Raw genomic sequence first — 19,515 nt, 5'->3', positions numbered from 1 at the left:
CACTCAAATGGAATTGTGGCGGTCTGAAGAGACAGATTCACCATATTGTTAATTTCCGGGTTCACTGTCTCAGCCACCGCTGCTAGCAGCCTAGCACGGCAGGGATCAATAGGGGAGCCTGACTTCAGCGACTTAAGTATCGCCAGAGTGTCGGAGAGGGATATAACCGAAAAGGTGGTCAGAGAAGGACCAACCATGGTTACCTTAGCCATCATAGGAGACGATTTGTGTCTCCAGAGGCTGGCTAGAGGACCCTAAGCCATCCTGAATGAATTTAATTTTATTGCAAAAAAAAACTGAACGTTTTTCACACCAGTCATTCGAGCCTGGTAGGGGCTTATGTTCAGCTCTAGGATCCAAAAAAGTATGCACGATTGAGAACATTTCTTTAGAGTTATTTTTTGATTGTGCGATACGCTCCGCAAAGTAGACCCCCTTGGCCGTCTTTACCATAGCATAGTATACTTTCTGAGCATTTCTGAGAGCAAACTTAACTGGGGAACTATACGCATGTCTCCACGTTCATTCGAACCTTTTACAGACAGATTTTTGTAATTTAAGTTCATTAGAGAACCAAGGTTGGGATGGTGAATTTCTCGCTCTTTTACGATCGGATGGAAAGACAAATTTCTCAGCTGCAGCTGACAACCAAAGCTTAAATCCATTTACAGCTTCGGAAAGATTCCCTGGCAAAGCCAACCGTGTGTCATCTAAAATTGACCGAAATATCTCGGGTTCGATACGAGGGGACGGTCTACTCACTAGTACACTTGAGGGAACGGAGGACGATTGAGTGGACCAAGAAAAAGGAATTAAAAAATGATCCGTCCACGTAACAGGAAAAGGATCAGACACTAGTAGAGGGAAGTTAGAACAGATCCCATCTATAATGTGCCCTCCACTATGTGTAGGAGATTTGATCCACTGAGTTAGTTGGGCAAAGTCCAATGATTATAAAAAGGAAAGTGTCTCAGGAGCTTCCTTACTTTCAAGGTGAATATTAAAATCACCCAGCAAAATGTAGTTAGAATATTTTAGGGATCTCTGTGCAACAACTTCATCCAGCATCTTAAGAAATGAGCTGGACGCCCCGGGGGGCCGATAAATTAAGGTGCCTCCCAACACAAAATGAGAGGACATAGAGAGGGAAAGATCAAGAGCTTCACTTTCCACCACTTCCTGACAATTCAGCTGTGTAAAAACCCAACATTCTCTATGAACAACCGACACCCCTCCCCCTTCCTATTTTTCGGTCCATCCTAGCAATTTTAAAGCCCGTGGGGATAGCTAAGTCGGGGCAGAAAACTCATTAAGCCAGGTTTCGGTAATAAATAAAAGATCTAACCGATTATCCACCAGAAGCTCAAAAATATCCAATGCATGCTTAACCATGGAGCGAGCATTAATCAGGGCAGCATTAATATTATGTACAGTCACAGGGGGTGAGAAATACACAAGGGAAAGCTAAGGTAGTCCCCTAAAGGCCTGAAACCAAACTTACAGCAAGTGCAGATCTTATCAATATTATCCAGCACCGACCACACATGATGACATCTAGTCAGGGACTCACCAATAACACATAATTCTTCTCTATTCCACGCCCTGCACACAGCATGCTCCTGAACCGCACCACGCGTCCTGACCGTGACCGGGGCGCGGACGGGCGCAGGCGGGCTTGCCTTAGGCGTGCCCGCTGCGCACGTCCGCGGCGCATTCGCGCGGCACACATGCTTTATAGAGAGTTCCCCTAAAGCCCACAGGTGCTCAAACGCGCCTGACCCAAGATGGCGGCTGAGCGAGACGTATGCCTCCAGCTAGTATGGGCTGCAATGCGAGTGCAGGTAAGCTGAACCAATTTCTGAAACTAGCACACTGTGAAACTACCCAGAACAGCACCAACAATTAAATTAAGAGAAGAAAGTAATTAAAAGCATCAATATAAAATCACGGGCGATCGCAGGCAAACAGATAAGCCAAATGTTGAGTAGACAAAATCAAAGCCCCGGGGGGAAAAACAACTTCCCTCTCACCTACTGTGTCAGCCCGGTGATGCCACAACTTTCCCACACAAATGTGGGTGGAAAAAGTGATTTTTTCAGCTAAATTTGTGGTTTACAGGGGATTCTGGGTAAGAAAACTTTGAGGGATCCACGCAAGCCATACCTCGCTGGAATCCCTGGGGTGTCTAGTTTTCATTACTATGTGGGTTTGGTAGGTTTCCCTAGGTGGCCGCCGAGCACGGGGCCAAAAACCCAGGTGACCCCCTTTCAAAACCAGGACGTTTCGTGATAAGCGATTTTGATGTCACCTCAAAACGTTTTAGGCCCTTGCCTGTCTTGGATGCTTGGACCTCCCACACGAGTGAGGCACCATTTTTATCGGGAGACCTGGGGAACACTGGGTGGTAGGAAATTTGTGTCAGCCCAGTGATGCCACAACATTCCCACACAAAAAATGTGTGGAAAAAGTGATTTATTCAGCTAAATTTGAGGTTTGCAGGGGATTCTGGGTAAGAAAACATTGGGGGATCCATGCAAGCTATACCTCCCTGGAATCCCCAGGCTGTCTGGTTTTCAGAAAAGTGTGGGTTTGGTAGGTTTCCCTTGATGGCCGCCAAGCACGGGCTAAAAACCCAGATGACCCCCCTTGCAAAACCAGGTTGTTTTGTGATAGGCAATTTTGATGTCGCCTCAATATGTTTTGGGCCCTTGCCTGTTGCGGGTACTTGAGCCTCCCAAACAAGTGAGGCACCATTTTATCAAGAGACCTGGGGGAATGCTGGGTGGTAGGAAATTTGTGTCAGCCCAGTGATGCCACGACTTTCCCACACAAAAATATGTGGGAAAAGTGATTTTTTTCAGCTAAATTTGAGGTTTGCAGGGGATTCTGCGTAATAAAACTTTGGGGGATCCATGCAAGCCATACCTCCCTAGCATCCCCCTGGTGTCTAGTTTTCAGAAATGTATAGATTTGCTGGGTTTCCCTAGGTGCCGGCAAAAAAAGGACAATTTTTCACGGTTGAAATGTGGTGTGTCCACCTTGCGTTTTGGGCCGTTTCCTGTCGTGGGCACTAGGCCTACCCACACAAGTGAGGTTCCATTTTTAGCAGAAGACTTTGGGAAACGCAGGGTGGGTGCAATTTTGTGGATCCATGCAGATTCCAGAACTTTCCACCACAGAAGTGTGTGGAAAATGTCATTTGTTTGACAATTTTTTAGGTTTGCAAGGGATTCTAGGTAACAGAACCTGGTGAAAGCCAGTCAATTTACCCCATCCTGGATTGCCCTGGGTGTCTAGTTTTCAAAAATCTATAGATTTGCTAGGTTTCCCTAGGTGGCGGCAGAGCTAGGGTGAAAAAACTACAGCTAGGCACTTTGCAAAAAAAGGTTCATTTTTCATTCTGAAAATGTGGTGTGTCCACCATGCGTTTTCGGACGTTTTCTGCCACGGGCACTAGGCCTACCCACACGAGTGAGGTACCATTTTTCGCGGAAGACTTTGGGGAACGCGGGGTGGGTGGAATTTTGTGGATCCACGCAGATTCCAGAGCTTTCCACCACAGAAATGGGAGGAAAATGTGTTTTTTCTTTTTTACAATTTCTTAGGTTTGCAAGGGATGCTGGGTAAAAGGACCTGGTGAGAGCCAGCAAAGTCACCCCATTCTAGATTCCCCTGGGTGTCTAGTTTTCAAAAATTTATAGGTTTGCTAGGTTTCCCTAGGTGCTGGCAGAGCTAGGATTCAAAAACTACAGCTAGGCACTTTGCAAAAAAAGGGTCATTTTTCACCATGAAAATGTGGTGTGTCCACGTCGCGTTTAGGGCCGTTTCCTGTCGCGGGCACTAGTCCTACCCACACAAGTGAGGTACCATTTTTATCGGGAGACTTAGGGGAACTCAGAATTGTAGAGCAACTGTTATTACCTATTGACTTTCGATGCATTTCTGCCTTCCAAATGAAAGACATGGTGTAAAAAAGAAGTCATTTTGAAAAATGAACTATAATTCTCATGCTAAATCCCGATTTCGGAAATGTGCAAATATCTACTGTTTCTAAACTCTATATTGTGTTCCCATTTCAGAAATACATAGGTGTCTTTCTTACCAATTTTTCCATGTATACGTTTTCCCAAAATAATTGCTATATAAATGGTACATAATAAAAAACCATTGCAAGACGCTGCTCAGTTATTGGCTCTGGGTTCGTCGGGTTCTTGGTGAACCTACAAGTCCTATATATTCCCACAACCAGAAAGGTCCAGCAAATGTAACAGTATATTGCTTTCATACAGTTGTCATAATTAGAAGAAGTTACAGGTGAAAACGTTGACACAAATGGCTGTATTTTTCAACTAATTTTCAATTTTTCCTATTTTTAACTGTTAGTTTCTATGAAGAAACTTTGAAGGATCTACACAAATTAACCCTTGCTGAATTCAAAATGTAGTCTACTTTTCTAAAATGTATAGCTCTCCAGGATCCATTATTGTTTTCATACCCATTTCTACCATTAACTGGAAGGAGGTTGAAAGCACAAAAAATAGCAAAAATAGGCTATGTCACAGAAAAATGCCAAAACTGTCTGAAAATTTTTGGTTTTCGACAAAAGTCTGCTTGTCCCTAAAAGCTGGGAAAATGGTGATTTCAGCACCACAAACCCTTTTTTGATACCATTTGCGGGGAAAAAACAGACGCTTTCATCTGGAGCCCTTTTTTCCCCATTTAAAAAAAACAAACTTTTGGTGTATTTTGGCTAATTTCTGGGTCCCCTCCAGGGGAATCCACAAACCATGGGTCCCTTTTGAATCCCCATGATGTTAGAAAAAAGGGCGCAAATTTGGCGTGGATACCTTATGTGGTCAAAAGGTTACAGGGGCCTTTGCACGGGGGGGGGGGAGGTCTAGCAGCGAATATGTTAAATCGGACTCTATAACTATGCTGAAATCCCATTACTTTGTATTGTTCATAAATGCTCTTGATTGCAATAGGAACGCGAAGTAAAAAAGCCTCAGACAATTCATACATAAGGAAATATAATGAGTACATAAAGGGTTTATTTAGTGACTCTTCAAAGACATGATTATCTAAGTCATAGTTTCTTAAGGCCCTTTTTCTCTTTCTAGACAGACATCTTTTTTATTGAACAAATACAAGAATAGCTTTGAAATGCTGGATACATCAAACAGCCTCGTGCGGCACTGTGCTGACAGTCTGGTAGGTAATAATGATGTGAACAGCACCGCAGATCACACATCTCTGCACAACCGGTGTTCTGCACAAGTAGCGAGTGAATGCAGAGCCCGCGCCTCTCCTGGCAGTCATTTCACTTTGAAGATGACCAGAACCATGATCAGAATCAGCAGGCGGTTCATGAACAGCAGCACGTAAAGGAGGATGGGTTCCTCGAAGTCATGCTTTGGTGGGACTGAAAATAAAGTAACCGGTTTAATCAGCCACTCTGCGAAAGTGCATGCAGTTTAACAATTCATTAAATACTACATTCATTCACGAGTCCCATGCAATTCTTAAACTCACATAGGGAATTGTTGCATAATCTGCTTTGGAAATTTGCTGCGTTTATGAACAACTCTATCAACCCACTGTAATTCACTTTGCTTTGTCAACTCTGCACTGGTATTTCTTCTGCGTACATTTCATTCTTTCTACCATTATATGTCTCTCTCTGTCTTTCTCTGTTATATGCCACTCCCAGCCTCTCAGCATTCCCATCTCACTCCCAGGTCAACCCCGTCCAAGGTTCTTCACCAGTAAATGTCATGAACCAATCTCAAATGATTCCTGGCTGTGTATCATTTCATTGCACATCACATCCTGCAGCACTCCCAGTGGTGCACCCTGCATTGTTACTACATCACTCCATGGGCTGCACAGCGGAATGCACCAATCTTAGTCCTGCACCACTTATGCCCTGTACCCCAGTCCTTCACTACTAATCTTCTGTGTCTGGTCATCCTCTGCTTCTGACCCTTTCCTTTCCCCTTGCCCATTGTACTATTAGCTGAAAAAGGAAATGTTTTTCTACGTAAATAGATTTGAAATAATTGTTCTTCGCCCCACTTGCTCCAGACACTTTCTGTTCTGTCATGTGAACACTAGGACCCTAGGACCATGCAGGATAAAGTGCTGCCAGGTCCACAATCAGGACACTAAGCACCAATTCGTCGCTCATGTTATAGATGTACAGTCATAATAAAACATTATTTGCCCCACATTTCGGTCAAAGGACAACAAGCAACCAGGCACACAAACTATATGTGTGCCGGGAGCATGCTGATGAAACTGACAGATGTAAGTCACGTGCCCTCAGTGAGGTGACCATATGTTCAGATTCCAAAACTGGGACGTCCACCATTACAGAAGTAGGGCTAAATGTTGACCATGGATGCCGAAGGCCTACAATGCAGTACACACCAACACCAAAGAATTACTACACTGCTACATTTTGCAAACCTACAAGAAAAGACTACATAAACAGGGGAGTAGCGTTGTAGGTAATGTGGATTTCTTTACATTAAAAAAAAATTGGACTAGCCCACGAAAGACAACAAAAATGTCAAGTTCGCTAACATCACAAACGAGAAGCACAGTTTACTTTCCTTTGCATTCAGGGAGCTGCAGTCATGTAGTTACAACGTAACAACAAGAATCCAAGTTTTAGAAGGCAAAAAGCGAAAAAAAAGCACTGGATGAGCCTTCCTTTCTTTTTTTGTACAAGGAGTTGAAGGTAGTGCAGAGATGGCCATGGATCTATAATGGGAATTATTTCCATTCAACATTTTTGGAGTTATGTATAGAATAGTGAAAACTTCTGAAACCTATCCGATGGAAACACCCACTGCCCTATGTTGTGATGAGACCAGGGTAGGCTTGACCTTGGCTCGTGTGTTGCTGTGCCCCTGATCCGCCCCTCTCTAAACCTGCTGTGCTGCATGAACAAGGTGAGGCAGCACAACAGACGACTCTTCAAGGGATTCTACATTTGCTCTGTCCCTGGTGCGAGAAGAGAGACCGTCAAAACGGGGGCTTGCACCAAACTGCAATTAATGTGCACTGTCACTCACCCTCTCTCAAAACCTAGGACGTATTTATTTAAGCTAAGAAATGCCTTATTTTGAAACATGGAAAGGTAGAAAGGTATATTTCTCTCAGTCTTGCCTGCACTCACAATCCAAGACCAACTTTCCAGCACCTTAAGATTTGTCAACATCACTAATCTAACATTTGCATCAAAGAACATTTTCTAAGGTATGAGCCACTTGACACCACAGGAGAAGCACTGTTTCATCTTTTGCTGCAAGAATTATGAAAGTGCAATCTGGATACAAAATAATTGTACATGAGAAGGATATGATGATGGGGCAAATATGAAGGAAAATGCAACAGTAGTCCGGAAGTGCAACCTGAATAATAATTCTAAGGCTATATGCCATGTTGTTGTCAATCTTGTTATCTGGTACAAGAAGATGCAGTAGAAGGCAATCACTTCAGCCACACTTTTTGGAATGTTACACATCAATTATGCTGCATTCTATTCATTGTTATTACATTGCAGGGTTCTGAAAATGTTACTGTTTAACCCTAACCACTTTGTGACACATGAAATGAACTGAGGAATTTGTATAGCGCTACTTGTACCCGGAGGTGTCTAGGCGCTTAGTGGTAGTGCAACGACAGTGTCAAAGCTGTTCAATATCAAATAGTAGGTGTCAGAGATTCTTCTTACATTTGCAGATTGAAAACCTCATTGCGTTGATCGTCTGATATGGGATACAGCTCAGTTCAAGTTTTGAGTCCACTAACAAGTTTCTAATAGAAACAGACGAAAGAAGCTGTTCTAACAGCAAAACTATAGCTACTGGGCTTGAAGTCAAAGCTGTCTTCAAAGAGTCTGCAATGAGGGGGCATGAGAAAGACCCATTTGATTTTGAGTCTCAGAATGACATAGTCCAAAAACTCTATTAATAAGTTTATGGTGGAATCCTTCAATGTTTTACTAAAAATATCAATGAATTCCATCTAAAAATGTCCAAATAAAGTAATATGATGCAATATGAGGCTTCTCATATAATATGAAGGAGCTTCCTACCAGTGGACTTTTTTTTTGGGTGATGCAGTAATTTGAAGTTGGTATGGACGTGAGCCTCAAAGACTAGATTCTTAGTCCTAGACATGCTTCTGGAAAGCATTGAGGAACCCCTTGATGGGCTTCATTGCTGCACTCATCTGGATGCTTTCTCCGGTTGCTTTACAAATGTGTCACCCTACACCAGTCTGTGGCCAGGGGAAAAAGAAGCTTCACTGATTTGAAGGTAATTAAAACTAAGGGGCATATTATCAACATTATCGCTGGCCATACATAGCGATAGAAATATTATCGCCAGCTATCGCTGAATATTATCGTCATGATAACACTATATTTACAACGCATAGCGCTAGGGCGATAATATTTCAGCGATAGAGGTGTTTTCAATGGAACATCGCTGGAAAACCAACAGCGATAACATTGCTGATAGGACCCTGTGGTCCTATCAGCATAATCCATCTCCCATTAAAAGTATGCCTTAGTCAGGAATTTAACAAACGTTAAATTCCTGAGTTAAGGCTGAGGTGGCGCGATTTTTTTATCGCCGCACCTCCTTGTTAATATCGTGAAGCTGCCTTCACGATATAAACATGTGTTGTTTTCACAGCCAAGCCTTCTTTGCATCTCATTAGCGATGTGAGGCGAGGCTGTGAAAAAACTGACTCTACATCAAGGAAACATGCGCTAGTGCGTCCTTGATGATATTGCGATGTAATTATCGCCATTTTTCACCCAAAAACGGACGCTAAAGCGGCGATCATTATATCGCCAGCCCTTGCTAATATGCCCCTAAATTGCACTCAAACTTGAGCAAACAGGGGCGATATCATTGACAGTACTCTCTATTGAAAGCGGCATCACATACAATATAAACATTTACTATCTTATAAATACATTTGCTGACAGAATGGGCAGAAATTATAATTTGTAGGATACATGCGCACTTCAGGGAAACAATACCTCAGCAAAATTACCGTCCTTTTCTAAAGCTGACAGGTTTTTTTTGTGAAGTTTATTTGGTCACAAATTGAAAAATATAGAACAAATCATTCGTGAACATCTTTGCACTTCTGTAAGCTGTTTATAGAAAAATGTTGTTCCAATAACATTTAATAACATGCATTATACACAGGGAAAGAATCAAAGAACAGCATGTGTTATGTTGCATAAATGTGTGCACCAACATTTATGCAGGTAGGTGGACTATTATTGCAAGAAAGGTTGGGAGAATGCCAGATTTGATTTTGCTCAGTTCACTATCTGAGCAAACGGCGGCTCTGCAGGTGGGTGTGGGAGACAGGCCATGAATAAAAGTTGTTCCCGACGCACTTGTCCACAGTGAGCCTTCAAGACGGGGGCACATGGGCAGCAACACTGGGATAATAGCTGAGGGGAAAGATAACCTGCAGAGGAATCAGAGAAAATAAATATCGCCCTTCGCCGCCCTGACACCGCATCTCCAGGCATGAAGTATAGGGAAGATGCATAGGATCTCGGAAGAACATAGGGGCATATTATCAAGACAGGCTATAAAATTATCGCCGCTTTAGCGGCAGAAAACGGCCGCTAAAATGGCGATAATGGGCTTGATAATATTCGCTATTGAATTCCAATTGACGCCCATGTTAGATGTGAAGGACATCTAACCAGAGCTTCAATTGGAATTCCATAGAGCATATTATCAAGCCCATTATCACCGTTTTAGCTGCAGTTATCTGCTGCCAAAAGCGGCGATAATTTTATCGCCTGTCTTGATAATATTCCCATTGAGATTTTGTAAGAGCGCACATTTTAATTCATTGAAGCTACAACAAAACAAATAGGATGTACATTTCAAAGTCAGGAATACGGTGGTCTTTTTTTCAATCAGTCACACCGATTACAAAGCACGAGACAGCCATTTTAAGAGTAGACAAGAACATGGGTGCTGATGTAAAAAATCTGAACAAATGAAGCAGGAGTCAACAAAGTGCATGTGGAACCGAGGAAAGAAAAGGAAGAACCCCACAATTAATGCGAAGAGCAAACAGCACCAGCCAAAGAGCACAAAAAATGGATAGTCAATGTTCATGAGAGTACATCCCACAAAAGTGAAAGCTAGTAGGGTCGGATTGGAACAAAACATAGGCATGTACACCAAAGTAAAAGTGCCTCCATTAGCAAGCCAGCCAGATAAAAAAGCGGCCCACATTTGGAAATCAGACCGGTTTTGAACCTGTAAATACCCGTCTAGGGGCATTTTGCAAGGTATGGGAGACTGCATGCATCTGTTTTTTGCTGCAGACAATGTTTGTGGCAATATCAGGGAAATGAACAATAAAAATGTACCTACCTGGCAATAAAACAGATCCACAAACTGTACATTAATCAGCCCACAAACAAATATGTCATACCAGCATATCATGGGACCGATGCTTGATTGCCCTTCAGGCCGGTCCGACCTTGAAACCTAATGACAATAATGAACACTGAATGCCTGGTGCACAAGAAACTTACTCCCAGGTGTCACCTATAAACATTCAGTAAGTGCAGTAAGTACATCAATTTAAAAAAGGAGATGTGGTGCCAGTACACTCTGGAAGGGATGAAGAAGTATTAAGCACTTGCAAATGATTTTCACCTCTGGTTACTGGGTTGCTTTAGTAAGTTCATATGGACAAATTCGAATTCCAGCAGGACAGGCTCAGCTTTCGATCCTCTCAAAGTGGGTAAAATGAGCATCTTTGATATGAGGGGTAGTGGCTAAGATGTTTAAAGAAGTCAGAGGTGGTTTTGCGGTATGTCACGGTACATGTACATATTACTCACAAAGAGACAAGGAGTTTTAACAAAGCACTAAAGGGCATGCTCCCCATCATCCATCACATTCGGCAGGACAACCACATGCAGTGTGTTAGATTTGGGGGTCTCTAGTTGGTATAGGTAGGTGCCTGTGACATGTAGGGACCCTTGCATCTAGTCAGGGTAAGGGGTTACACTCCTAAAATAACCCCTGCTCACGCCCTTGGTAGCTTGGCACGAGCTAGCAGGCTTAACTCAGAGGCAGTGTGTAAAGCATTTGTGAACACAAACAGTAATACAGCGACAACACTACAAATGGACACCACACAGGTTGTATTAAAAAAATAAGTATTTTTATATAGACTTAACACAAGACCAGATGACAAAAATCCACAATACTGTACTCAAAAATAGTCTCTTACATATTATAAAATAGCTCAGTTCTCTCAAGTTGTAAATGAGACACTTTACTCTTAATGTACCTTAGATGCGTAGAGCAAAGAAAATAAAAGGGTTGCATGGAAGGTGATGCGTTGGTTCCTTACATGCAGGGGAGTGGATGCGTCGGTTCCTTACTGCTGCGCAGGGGAGTTGATGCTCGCTTCCTTACTGGGTGGGGAGTTGATGAGTCGGTTTCTTACTGCTCTCCGGTGTGAAGCGACATGCTGGCACCTCGATGCGATACTCTTCTCCGGTGCGATGTGACAAAATGGTGTCTTGGTTGCGATACGACAACGTTGGTGTGATGCGACACGCCCGATGGCAACTCGATGATCTTTGGAGCCGTGACAGGCCCTGCGACGCGCTTCTCCGGTGATGTGATGATGACCTTTGTGGCAGCGTCCCGCTTCTCCGGTGATGTGCCGCGCTTCGGCGATGTGATGATAACAGCAGCAGCTCGCTTCCTCGGCGATGCGATGATAGCGGCTGCGGCGGCGACACACTTCTCGTTGTTGCGTCACGCTTCCAGCTCCCAGCGACACGCAGTCTCTCAGAAGGCCCAGCACAACAGCAGGCACTTCAGTTCCCAGCAAGGGAATTCAGGGGGGAGCTGTTTGGTGAAGCCTTGTATCCCTGAGACTTCAGGCAGGAGGCAAGCTCTAGTTCAAGCCCTTGGAGATTCTTCTTCAAGTTAATAGAAAGCACACTCAGTCCTTTTCTCCTCTATTTGGCAGTGAAGCAACCAATGCAGGCCAACCCCCAAACACACAGCACAGGGGTAGTCTGCCCCTTCAGCTTCCTGGTTCTTCTCCTCAGCAAAGGTTCGCCTTGATTCCCAGAAGTGATCTAAAGTTATTGGGTCTGGATCCCAATATTTATACTCCTTTTCCCTTTGTTCCCTGAAGGCAGAGAGGCCTTTGCCTAGTCCAAACCATTTCTGGTCAGTCCTGGAGCACTTTGTTGACATGTCTCCTTCTTTCCTTTCACAGTGCAGGGCAGGGACATCAGACACACCACAGGAGGTGGAGCCAGCATTGTGGAGGGAAGGCCCAGCCCTATTCAGGTCCCAGGTGCAACTCCTCCCTCCCATCTAGATGCAGATCTCTCTCTATTCACCACTGGGCTGACCCACCCTGTCTCCTGGAATCCCCCAGCCCTGTCACTCAAAACTCCAGACAAGGAATACACAACCTAGCAGAGGCAGGTTTAGATGGCTAGACAAGAAAATGCCTACTTTCTAAAAGTGGCATTTTCAAACAGAATGTTAAAACCAACTTCACTAAAAGATGTATTTTATCATTCTGAGTTCAGGCATACTAAACTCGAATTTCTACCATGTTCCCTGAGTCAGTTAGGATTATAAAATGTAATAAGCAAACTGCCCATTCTGGCCTATGGAGAACAGGTAGCCTTGCAATAGTGAAAAACGAAAATGGCTGTAATTCACTATTAGGACATGCCACACACACCAGGGCACTGCCATTGTTAATCAGACGAGGAGGAATTTAGGTATGTCCGATCTGAGTGAGATTCCCTTTCACCAAGCTGTGCCCCACGTGAGAAAGCCTTTGAAACCAGTCAGTGTGTGATGGATAGCAAACGTGATATTCCATTCTTCAGTGACTGAACTTTAGCCTTGAACTGAAATTTAACTTACTGTTTCCGGAGAAATAAGGAGCATATGGGCAGAGAAACTGAATTAAAGTTTTTTGGTCCCTAAAAAACCAATCAATTTCTGAAATAAATATTAAAATCCTCCAGAAGAATTTCGACCACCATACTATCTCTATGATGGATGCAATTCTGTCAGTAGATTCTCCTCTGTATATTTAACATTCTTTCCATACACTGGAGGATTTCTGTTGCAACTTGTGGGAAAGTGAATTATTCATTAGGGTGGATGAGAGCCCAGTGCAAACAATAATGTGTCTATTCTTCTTGGATCTAATTGAAGGTTTCAGTAATTTAAATCTGAGCTCAACCCTGGGTAGCTATGGCACGGAGCATACAGGTTGAATTTAAGAAACTGTGATGGAGAGCGGGTCAGATAGACCAACCAGGTTCAACCATGTTAGACATTTTACCTTGGATCTTTTTCCTAGAAGTCAAAATCCTTCAGCAAGGCAAGGCAGTGCTGTATCTAAGGAGCGCTCAACAACGTCAGACCGGTTTTAGACAAGGTCATGTGAAGCCCTTAGGTTTGGCAGGGAAAGCTTGTATCGGGGAGTTTGAACATCCTTCCCAGGGAAGTCCTCTCAGATACTGTTAACACCTTCCCCCTGCCAAGATTTTTACCTTCGGACTCTTATTCTGACTTTAGAATCCTCTAGTAGGGCAAGGCTGTATCCGAAAAGGGCTTCATGAGCATGGATACCTTGTCATCGAATTCCTGCTGAATTAGATGTAATGCTGGGGAGAAGCTCCAAGTTGTGGAAAACTGTTCCTTCAGGCCAACTGCATTGTACCTTGAGTGTATCGGTTTGGCAGGTTTGTCCTGGTCCTCCATAGGTCAAGAAGTCCAGACATTTTTAGGAATGTTAGTAGAAATCCAGTTAGACACAGCCAAGAGTCCTAGGACCTCAGGAACAACACTTGGGAGTCAAGACTAACTCCAGCAGAGGCAATCTGCAGGGTCCAGATCAGGTCTAGCTGGCATATGTCCACTGGGACTTTGTGGGTCTGCAGCACCGGTGAACAACCTTTACAACGCAACTGTTACAACGCACTACACTTACAACGAAATTTTTACAACGCAACATCCACTACAACGCATTCCATTACATAGCATGACACTACAACGCATGTTTAAAAACTACCTTTACAACGCATTCCATTACATCGCATACTACCTTTACAACGCATACCATTACAACGCAATCCAACACTTACCCTACTGTTGCACCCCCTGGAGTTAGAATAGTAATTTTTACCCCTATACTATGCGTTGTAATGGTATGCGTTGTAAAGGTAGTATGCGATGTAATGGAATGCGTTGTAAAGGTAGTTTTTAAACATGCGTTGTAGTGTCATGCTATGTAATGGAATGCGTTGTAGTGGATGTTGCGTTGTAAAAAATGCGTTGTAAGTGCATGCGTTGTAAAAGTGTGCGTTGTAACGACATACATCCTGCAGCACCTATTGTGTATATTTCAAATGCTAGTAGTCAGCCTGCAGCACTTATTGTGCCACCCACTTAAGTAGCCCTTTAAAGCATGTCTGAGGACTGGAATTGCAGCATGTGTGCAGTTTTTATCTGCTGATTACACCTGGCAAAATAAACCTCTTGCCAGGCCTAATCTTCCCTTTTTAATACATAGAAGTCACCCCTATGGTGGGCCCTAAACAGCCAAAGGTCAGGGTACATTGTATTTAAAAAGTAGCACATGTGTGTTTACGTTTTACATGTCCTAGTAGTGAAAAACTCGAAAATTAGCTTTCAACTACTGTGTGGGGTGCCTCTCCCATAGGAAAATATTGTGTTGCCTTATTACATTTAATATGTGCTAACTTTTTATTGGGATCAGGCAGAAATTTAACTGTTTATCTCAAAAGAATTGCAATTTTAAAACAATCTTTATGGGAATAGTTGGATTTTAAGTCAACAATTCTGAAAATGCCACTTTTAGAAAGTTGGATTGTCTTGTCATAACCATCTGGTGCCTGTGAATAGTTGGCCTCTGTATATTCTTCCCAGACAGTGAGACAAAGGGGAACTAGGTGTTGACAATAACAGCCATCCTGCCAGTATGGGTAGGGCAGAGCTGTTCCCTGGCTCACTTACATTTCAAAGGGCTGAAACCAGTGCTCTAAGAGTGGATCTTGAGTCCAGCCTATTGTTACACTAGACCACTTGGAGCCTTTCCAGACCAAGATGTAGGGGAAGACTAGACATTTCCCCACTTCAACAGCTGGCACGAGGTATAAATATTGGACTCTCTTACCACTTTCTTCTCAATACCTTCCTGGATCTGAGGAAGACACCCAGAAGGACAGCCATGTACTTTAGAAGACTGCCTGGCTGCTTGAGGACTGGTTTGTAGCTCAGAGGACTGCCTTGCTGCTACCAGAGTTCCCTGCTGCTTGAGGCTTGCCTTTTACCCTCAGAGGACTGCCCTGCTGCTTGAGGCTTGACTTGTTCCTTGATCCCAGGACAGCAAAGAGTGACTCCAAGGGCTAGTTAGCCCTCCTGTGAGAGCTGCAGAGACATAACCAGCTCCGGAGACCAGAGACCTTGACCCTTGCCTGGCCTCTGCCTGTAGTGAGTCATGCCCTCCCAAGTGGCGCCCAACCCGTACTGTAACCATGGAAGTAGTGGTAAAGGTGTTTCTCCAGTCAAAACCACAAATGTGAATCTTACAAATAAATGGCCTGAGACTCGACAGGTGGCTGGAACATGCCTGCTCATCTATCCACCCATAGTGTTTTGCTAGTCAGCCGGACTTCATGGTTGCTACTGCTATGTTTTTCACCACAGCTGCAAATCCTGTTCAGAGGTTCCTCTCAAGAAAGATATCTGGCTTTGTGAAGCCCTCATTGGCTGCAGTCTGCAGCTTTGTCCCACTGTTGCTTTTCGGCTTCCAAAAAAGTGACGAAGTCTAAATGTAGATATCTTCACTGTGACTCCATCTAGCGGCTCCACAACAACTACACCTCTTCTTTAGACACCGACGGCTACCTTGCCATAGAACTTTATCTTCTCAGGCAATTTTCTTTGAATAGTCTTCTATGTACAAAGTAAGCCCAGACCATGCCTAATCCACCTTGGGTATCCTAACTACGCTCCATATCATTCAGCCATATCGTTTGAGTTTGCCATGGTCTTGCAAGACTTGATACCCATGGTTGGCTCTTTGAGGCACCAATTTTCACTTAAACTTTAAAAATGTAAAACTCCAATTCTGCTGATTGGATTTATCTATTTTGGTGTCATTTTAATTTATAAACATTGTCACTATGCTTCCAAATTGTTCTAGGATTTTTCTTGTACAGTGTTTTCACTTTATTACTGTTTGTGTGCTGCATAAGAGCAGAACACAGTGCCTCTAAGTTAAGCCAGACTGCTTTTGTGCCAAACTACCAGAGAGCTAAGCACAGGTTAAATCTTTCTGGATCACGCTGACAAGGATTGTGGTTGTTTCTTGAGAAGGGGTTACACCCCCTCAACAAATAACCACATTTTTTATAGGACAAGTCACTATTATAACTTCACATTTGTACATGGCCCACTTTTAGATTTCCATACATCCTCCGTTGTGGGCTACAACGCCTACAAAGGAGTGACCTGATAACATTTAAAAGGGAGATTTTCTCCTGTAAAAAGGGTTTATTTTGACAAGTTGAATTGCAGTTTAAAACTGCAGCAGCCAGGCTACAGTGGTAGGCCTGGAACCATGTTTGTCTTGCTACACTATTAGATGGCACAGTAGTGCTGTAGTCCATATATAACATTTCATTTTCATGCTTTGGGTGTACTTAATTTACCATATATTATGGACTTATAAGAAAGTTAAATATGCCAAATAGACAATTAGCCCATTTAATTAGGAGACATGCACTCTGAGTTTGGAATAGCAGTGTCCCAGTGCACAGAGTAAAAAAAACTCCCATTACCTTTTATGTTTTTGATGTATCAACCTGGGTGGCAAGGATGGCCCCAGATGTTGGGTCTGGTGACTGGACCCAACTTCACCCTAGTGGTGAGCCAAATCAGGGCAACACCAGTCTTAGTTGTTTGTGTCCTGGTTCAAGGATGACCAGGTCTGGCAGATCCGGCTGGACTGTTCCTATTGGAGCATGGTCGAAACTGATGTGCAAATGTCTGGATCCAAACTGAGTGGGCATAGTGGGCAAAAGAATAATTGGCTGGAATGCTACCCTGAGAGATTGCCAGTGGTTATACGTATTGCAAGCATTCCTCCCACACCTTTTGTGTTTCAGAGCCAGAAATCCAGCAGGATCAGTCCCAATAAGTAGGATTGACCGAGCAGAAAGAGCTACTTTCTCACATCACCAAACTACAAATCAGACTATATTATTTATTAGAAACTTCTGTGGAGACTTTTTATTTATTGCAAAGTTATACATCCACAAAGTGCAAGATTGTTGTGTGACATTAACTCCTAGCTACTAGCGCTAAACTGAAGGAGCATCGCAATGGAAAAGCAGAATAGACAAATATTTAAAAGCTCAACAGGGAGATGCATTACTTTGGCTCTACCGCATGAGAAGCATTGTTCATATGTCTTAGAGCAAGGAGTGTTGATTAGCTAGGTGTTAACTCCTTCAGCGCGGCGCGGATTACCGCGCTGTGCTGAAGGGTTCGTGCGCGGACGGGACCGTGACGGAGTGGTTCCGTCATCCGCACAGCGCATGACGGAACCACTCCGTCACAAGCATCGAAGGGGTTAAAGCAAGTTGTCACTGTAAGTATTACAGGGCTGAAGTAAATAATTTGAATGTAATACTATTTTCTTAAGGTCCTGTAAGGGTTAGCAATTAAGGGAGAACATGATCTAAACCAAAAATGTTTCCTTGCCCTTTTGTCTTGAAATTCTACTTAGACATAAGTATTAGAGAGAGTAAGAAGCACACAAACAGTAACAAAGTGGAAAACACAACACACGAAAAGTCCAACAACAATATTTGACCTCTAAACAATAAAAATTGAATCAGCAGAATCGAAGATATGCAATTTCAAAGATTTATGGTAAGTATTGCATCTAAAAGCACAAAGCGCCACTCGCGTGTATCTGGTCGCTCGAGACCGAGTGAAAGTCACAAGCTCAGACTGACCATGATTGATCATGGGCCAGATACAGGGACCAGCTTAGTTCAGCTGAAAACGTTACTAGTTCAAAGAGTTCAGTTTGCAGTGGAGGATGCCATTAGGAGCAGGGAGAGTGTCGTGAGTGCTCGTCACTGTAACGTGAAGAGCAGGTTGGGAGACGCAGATGGCCGTCACTGGAGTGCAAAGATCCTGTTGAGTGTCGCAGATGGTCGTTGCTGGAGCTTCACATTGATGTTCACTGTAGGCTATTGATACCGTTGCTCGAAGTGCAGATCTTGCGCTGCTGGTTGTTGCTGGCATTTTCTGTAGCATGAACAGTCGGTTTCACCAGGGCTTCGATTTGTGGTCGACATGGGTGGCGAGATCTTAGTACAAATTGGCCTGTTCGTGGTGGTGAAGAGCCCAAACCTTCAGAATTTCTCCTTTTCTTCCAAGAGGAGTTCAACTGATGCCAGACCAAGAGTTCAGGGCCTGAAAGGCACCTCTTTGGGATGTGAAACTTACTCCAGCAGAGGCGAGCAGGTCCTGTTGATGATGCAGGCAGAGCCACTTGCAGCAGGTCAGCTGGGCAGTTGTAAAGAGGTCTCTGGAGATTGTTGTGTCCCTGTAGATCAGAACAGGAGGTCTGCAGATAGGATTTGGAGTCACATAGGTAGCCTGGGATGAAGGGAACATGTCCAGTTTTACTTCTCAGACAGCAGGGCTGGGCTCAAGCGGCAGGGCAATCCTATGGCAGCCCGGCAGTCCCTTCTTTGGTAGTGTTCACATGTACCGGAGTACTGAAGAGTGGGTCTGAGGGGCCCCTTTTTATACCTGGTGCCCACTTTGAAGTGGAAGAAACTTCTGAAGTCTTCTCCCTACAGAAGTGTCTAAATTTCCTGCCTCCCTGTCTTCGTCTCAATCTGTCTGCAGGCAGAATAGGCTAGTGTGAAGTTCCTGAAGAACTAGGGTGACAGGTAACAGCGTGCCCCTCTCATCAAGTCATGGTATCCCATCCTGTCATTACCCAGACCCTTTATTGTGTGACTGTCTATGAGGAATGGACAAAGGTCAACTACACATAGTCCTGTGACCCAGGAAATAGGCTGTAAGCACCAAATGGTTAGGACTTTCTAAAAGTGGCATTTTCAGAATTGTGACTTAAAATCCGACTTCACCATTTAAGAGAGTTTCCAAATACAAATGCGCTGAGACCAAACATGACATTCCTAACTGCTCTCAAATAAAAGTTATTTAATAAATGTAATAAGGTAACCCAATGTCATCCTATGGGAGAGGTATACCTTCAATAGTGAAAAAACAAATTTGAGAGTTCTTCCCTACCAGGACATGCAAAATATGTCCTACTTTTTAAATAAAAACCTGCCTAAAGGGCTGTTTAGGCCCTACCCTAGTAGTTACTTTT

The 19,515-nt window shown here is 43.6% G+C and overlaps 1 protein-coding gene across 2 annotated transcripts in view; it reads right to left on the bottom strand.

Annotated features, from left to right (window-relative positions):
- Positions 1-5,034: 5,034 nt before the first annotated feature.
- Positions 5,035-19,515, bottom strand: part of LOC146809258 (nectin-3-like) — a 303,703-nt gene continuing 289,222 nt past the window's right edge. For both annotated transcript variants that reach the window (XM_085614324.1, XM_085614325.1), the window contains exon 5: positions 5,035-5,422. In XM_085614324.1, the coding sequence (XP_085470450.1) occupies positions 5,316-5,422 (107 nt within the window). In that variant the 3' untranslated portion in view covers positions 5,035-5,315. The remainder of the gene's footprint in view (positions 5,423-19,515) is intronic.

Source organism: Triturus cristatus, chromosome 7 (genome assembly GCF_964204655.1).
Source record: "Triturus cristatus chromosome 7, aTriCri1.1, whole genome shotgun sequence".
In the NCBI taxonomy this organism is placed as follows: domain Eukaryota; kingdom Metazoa; phylum Chordata; class Amphibia; order Caudata; family Salamandridae; genus Triturus; species Triturus cristatus.
This window is presented reverse-complemented; position numbering and strand designations above follow the sequence as displayed.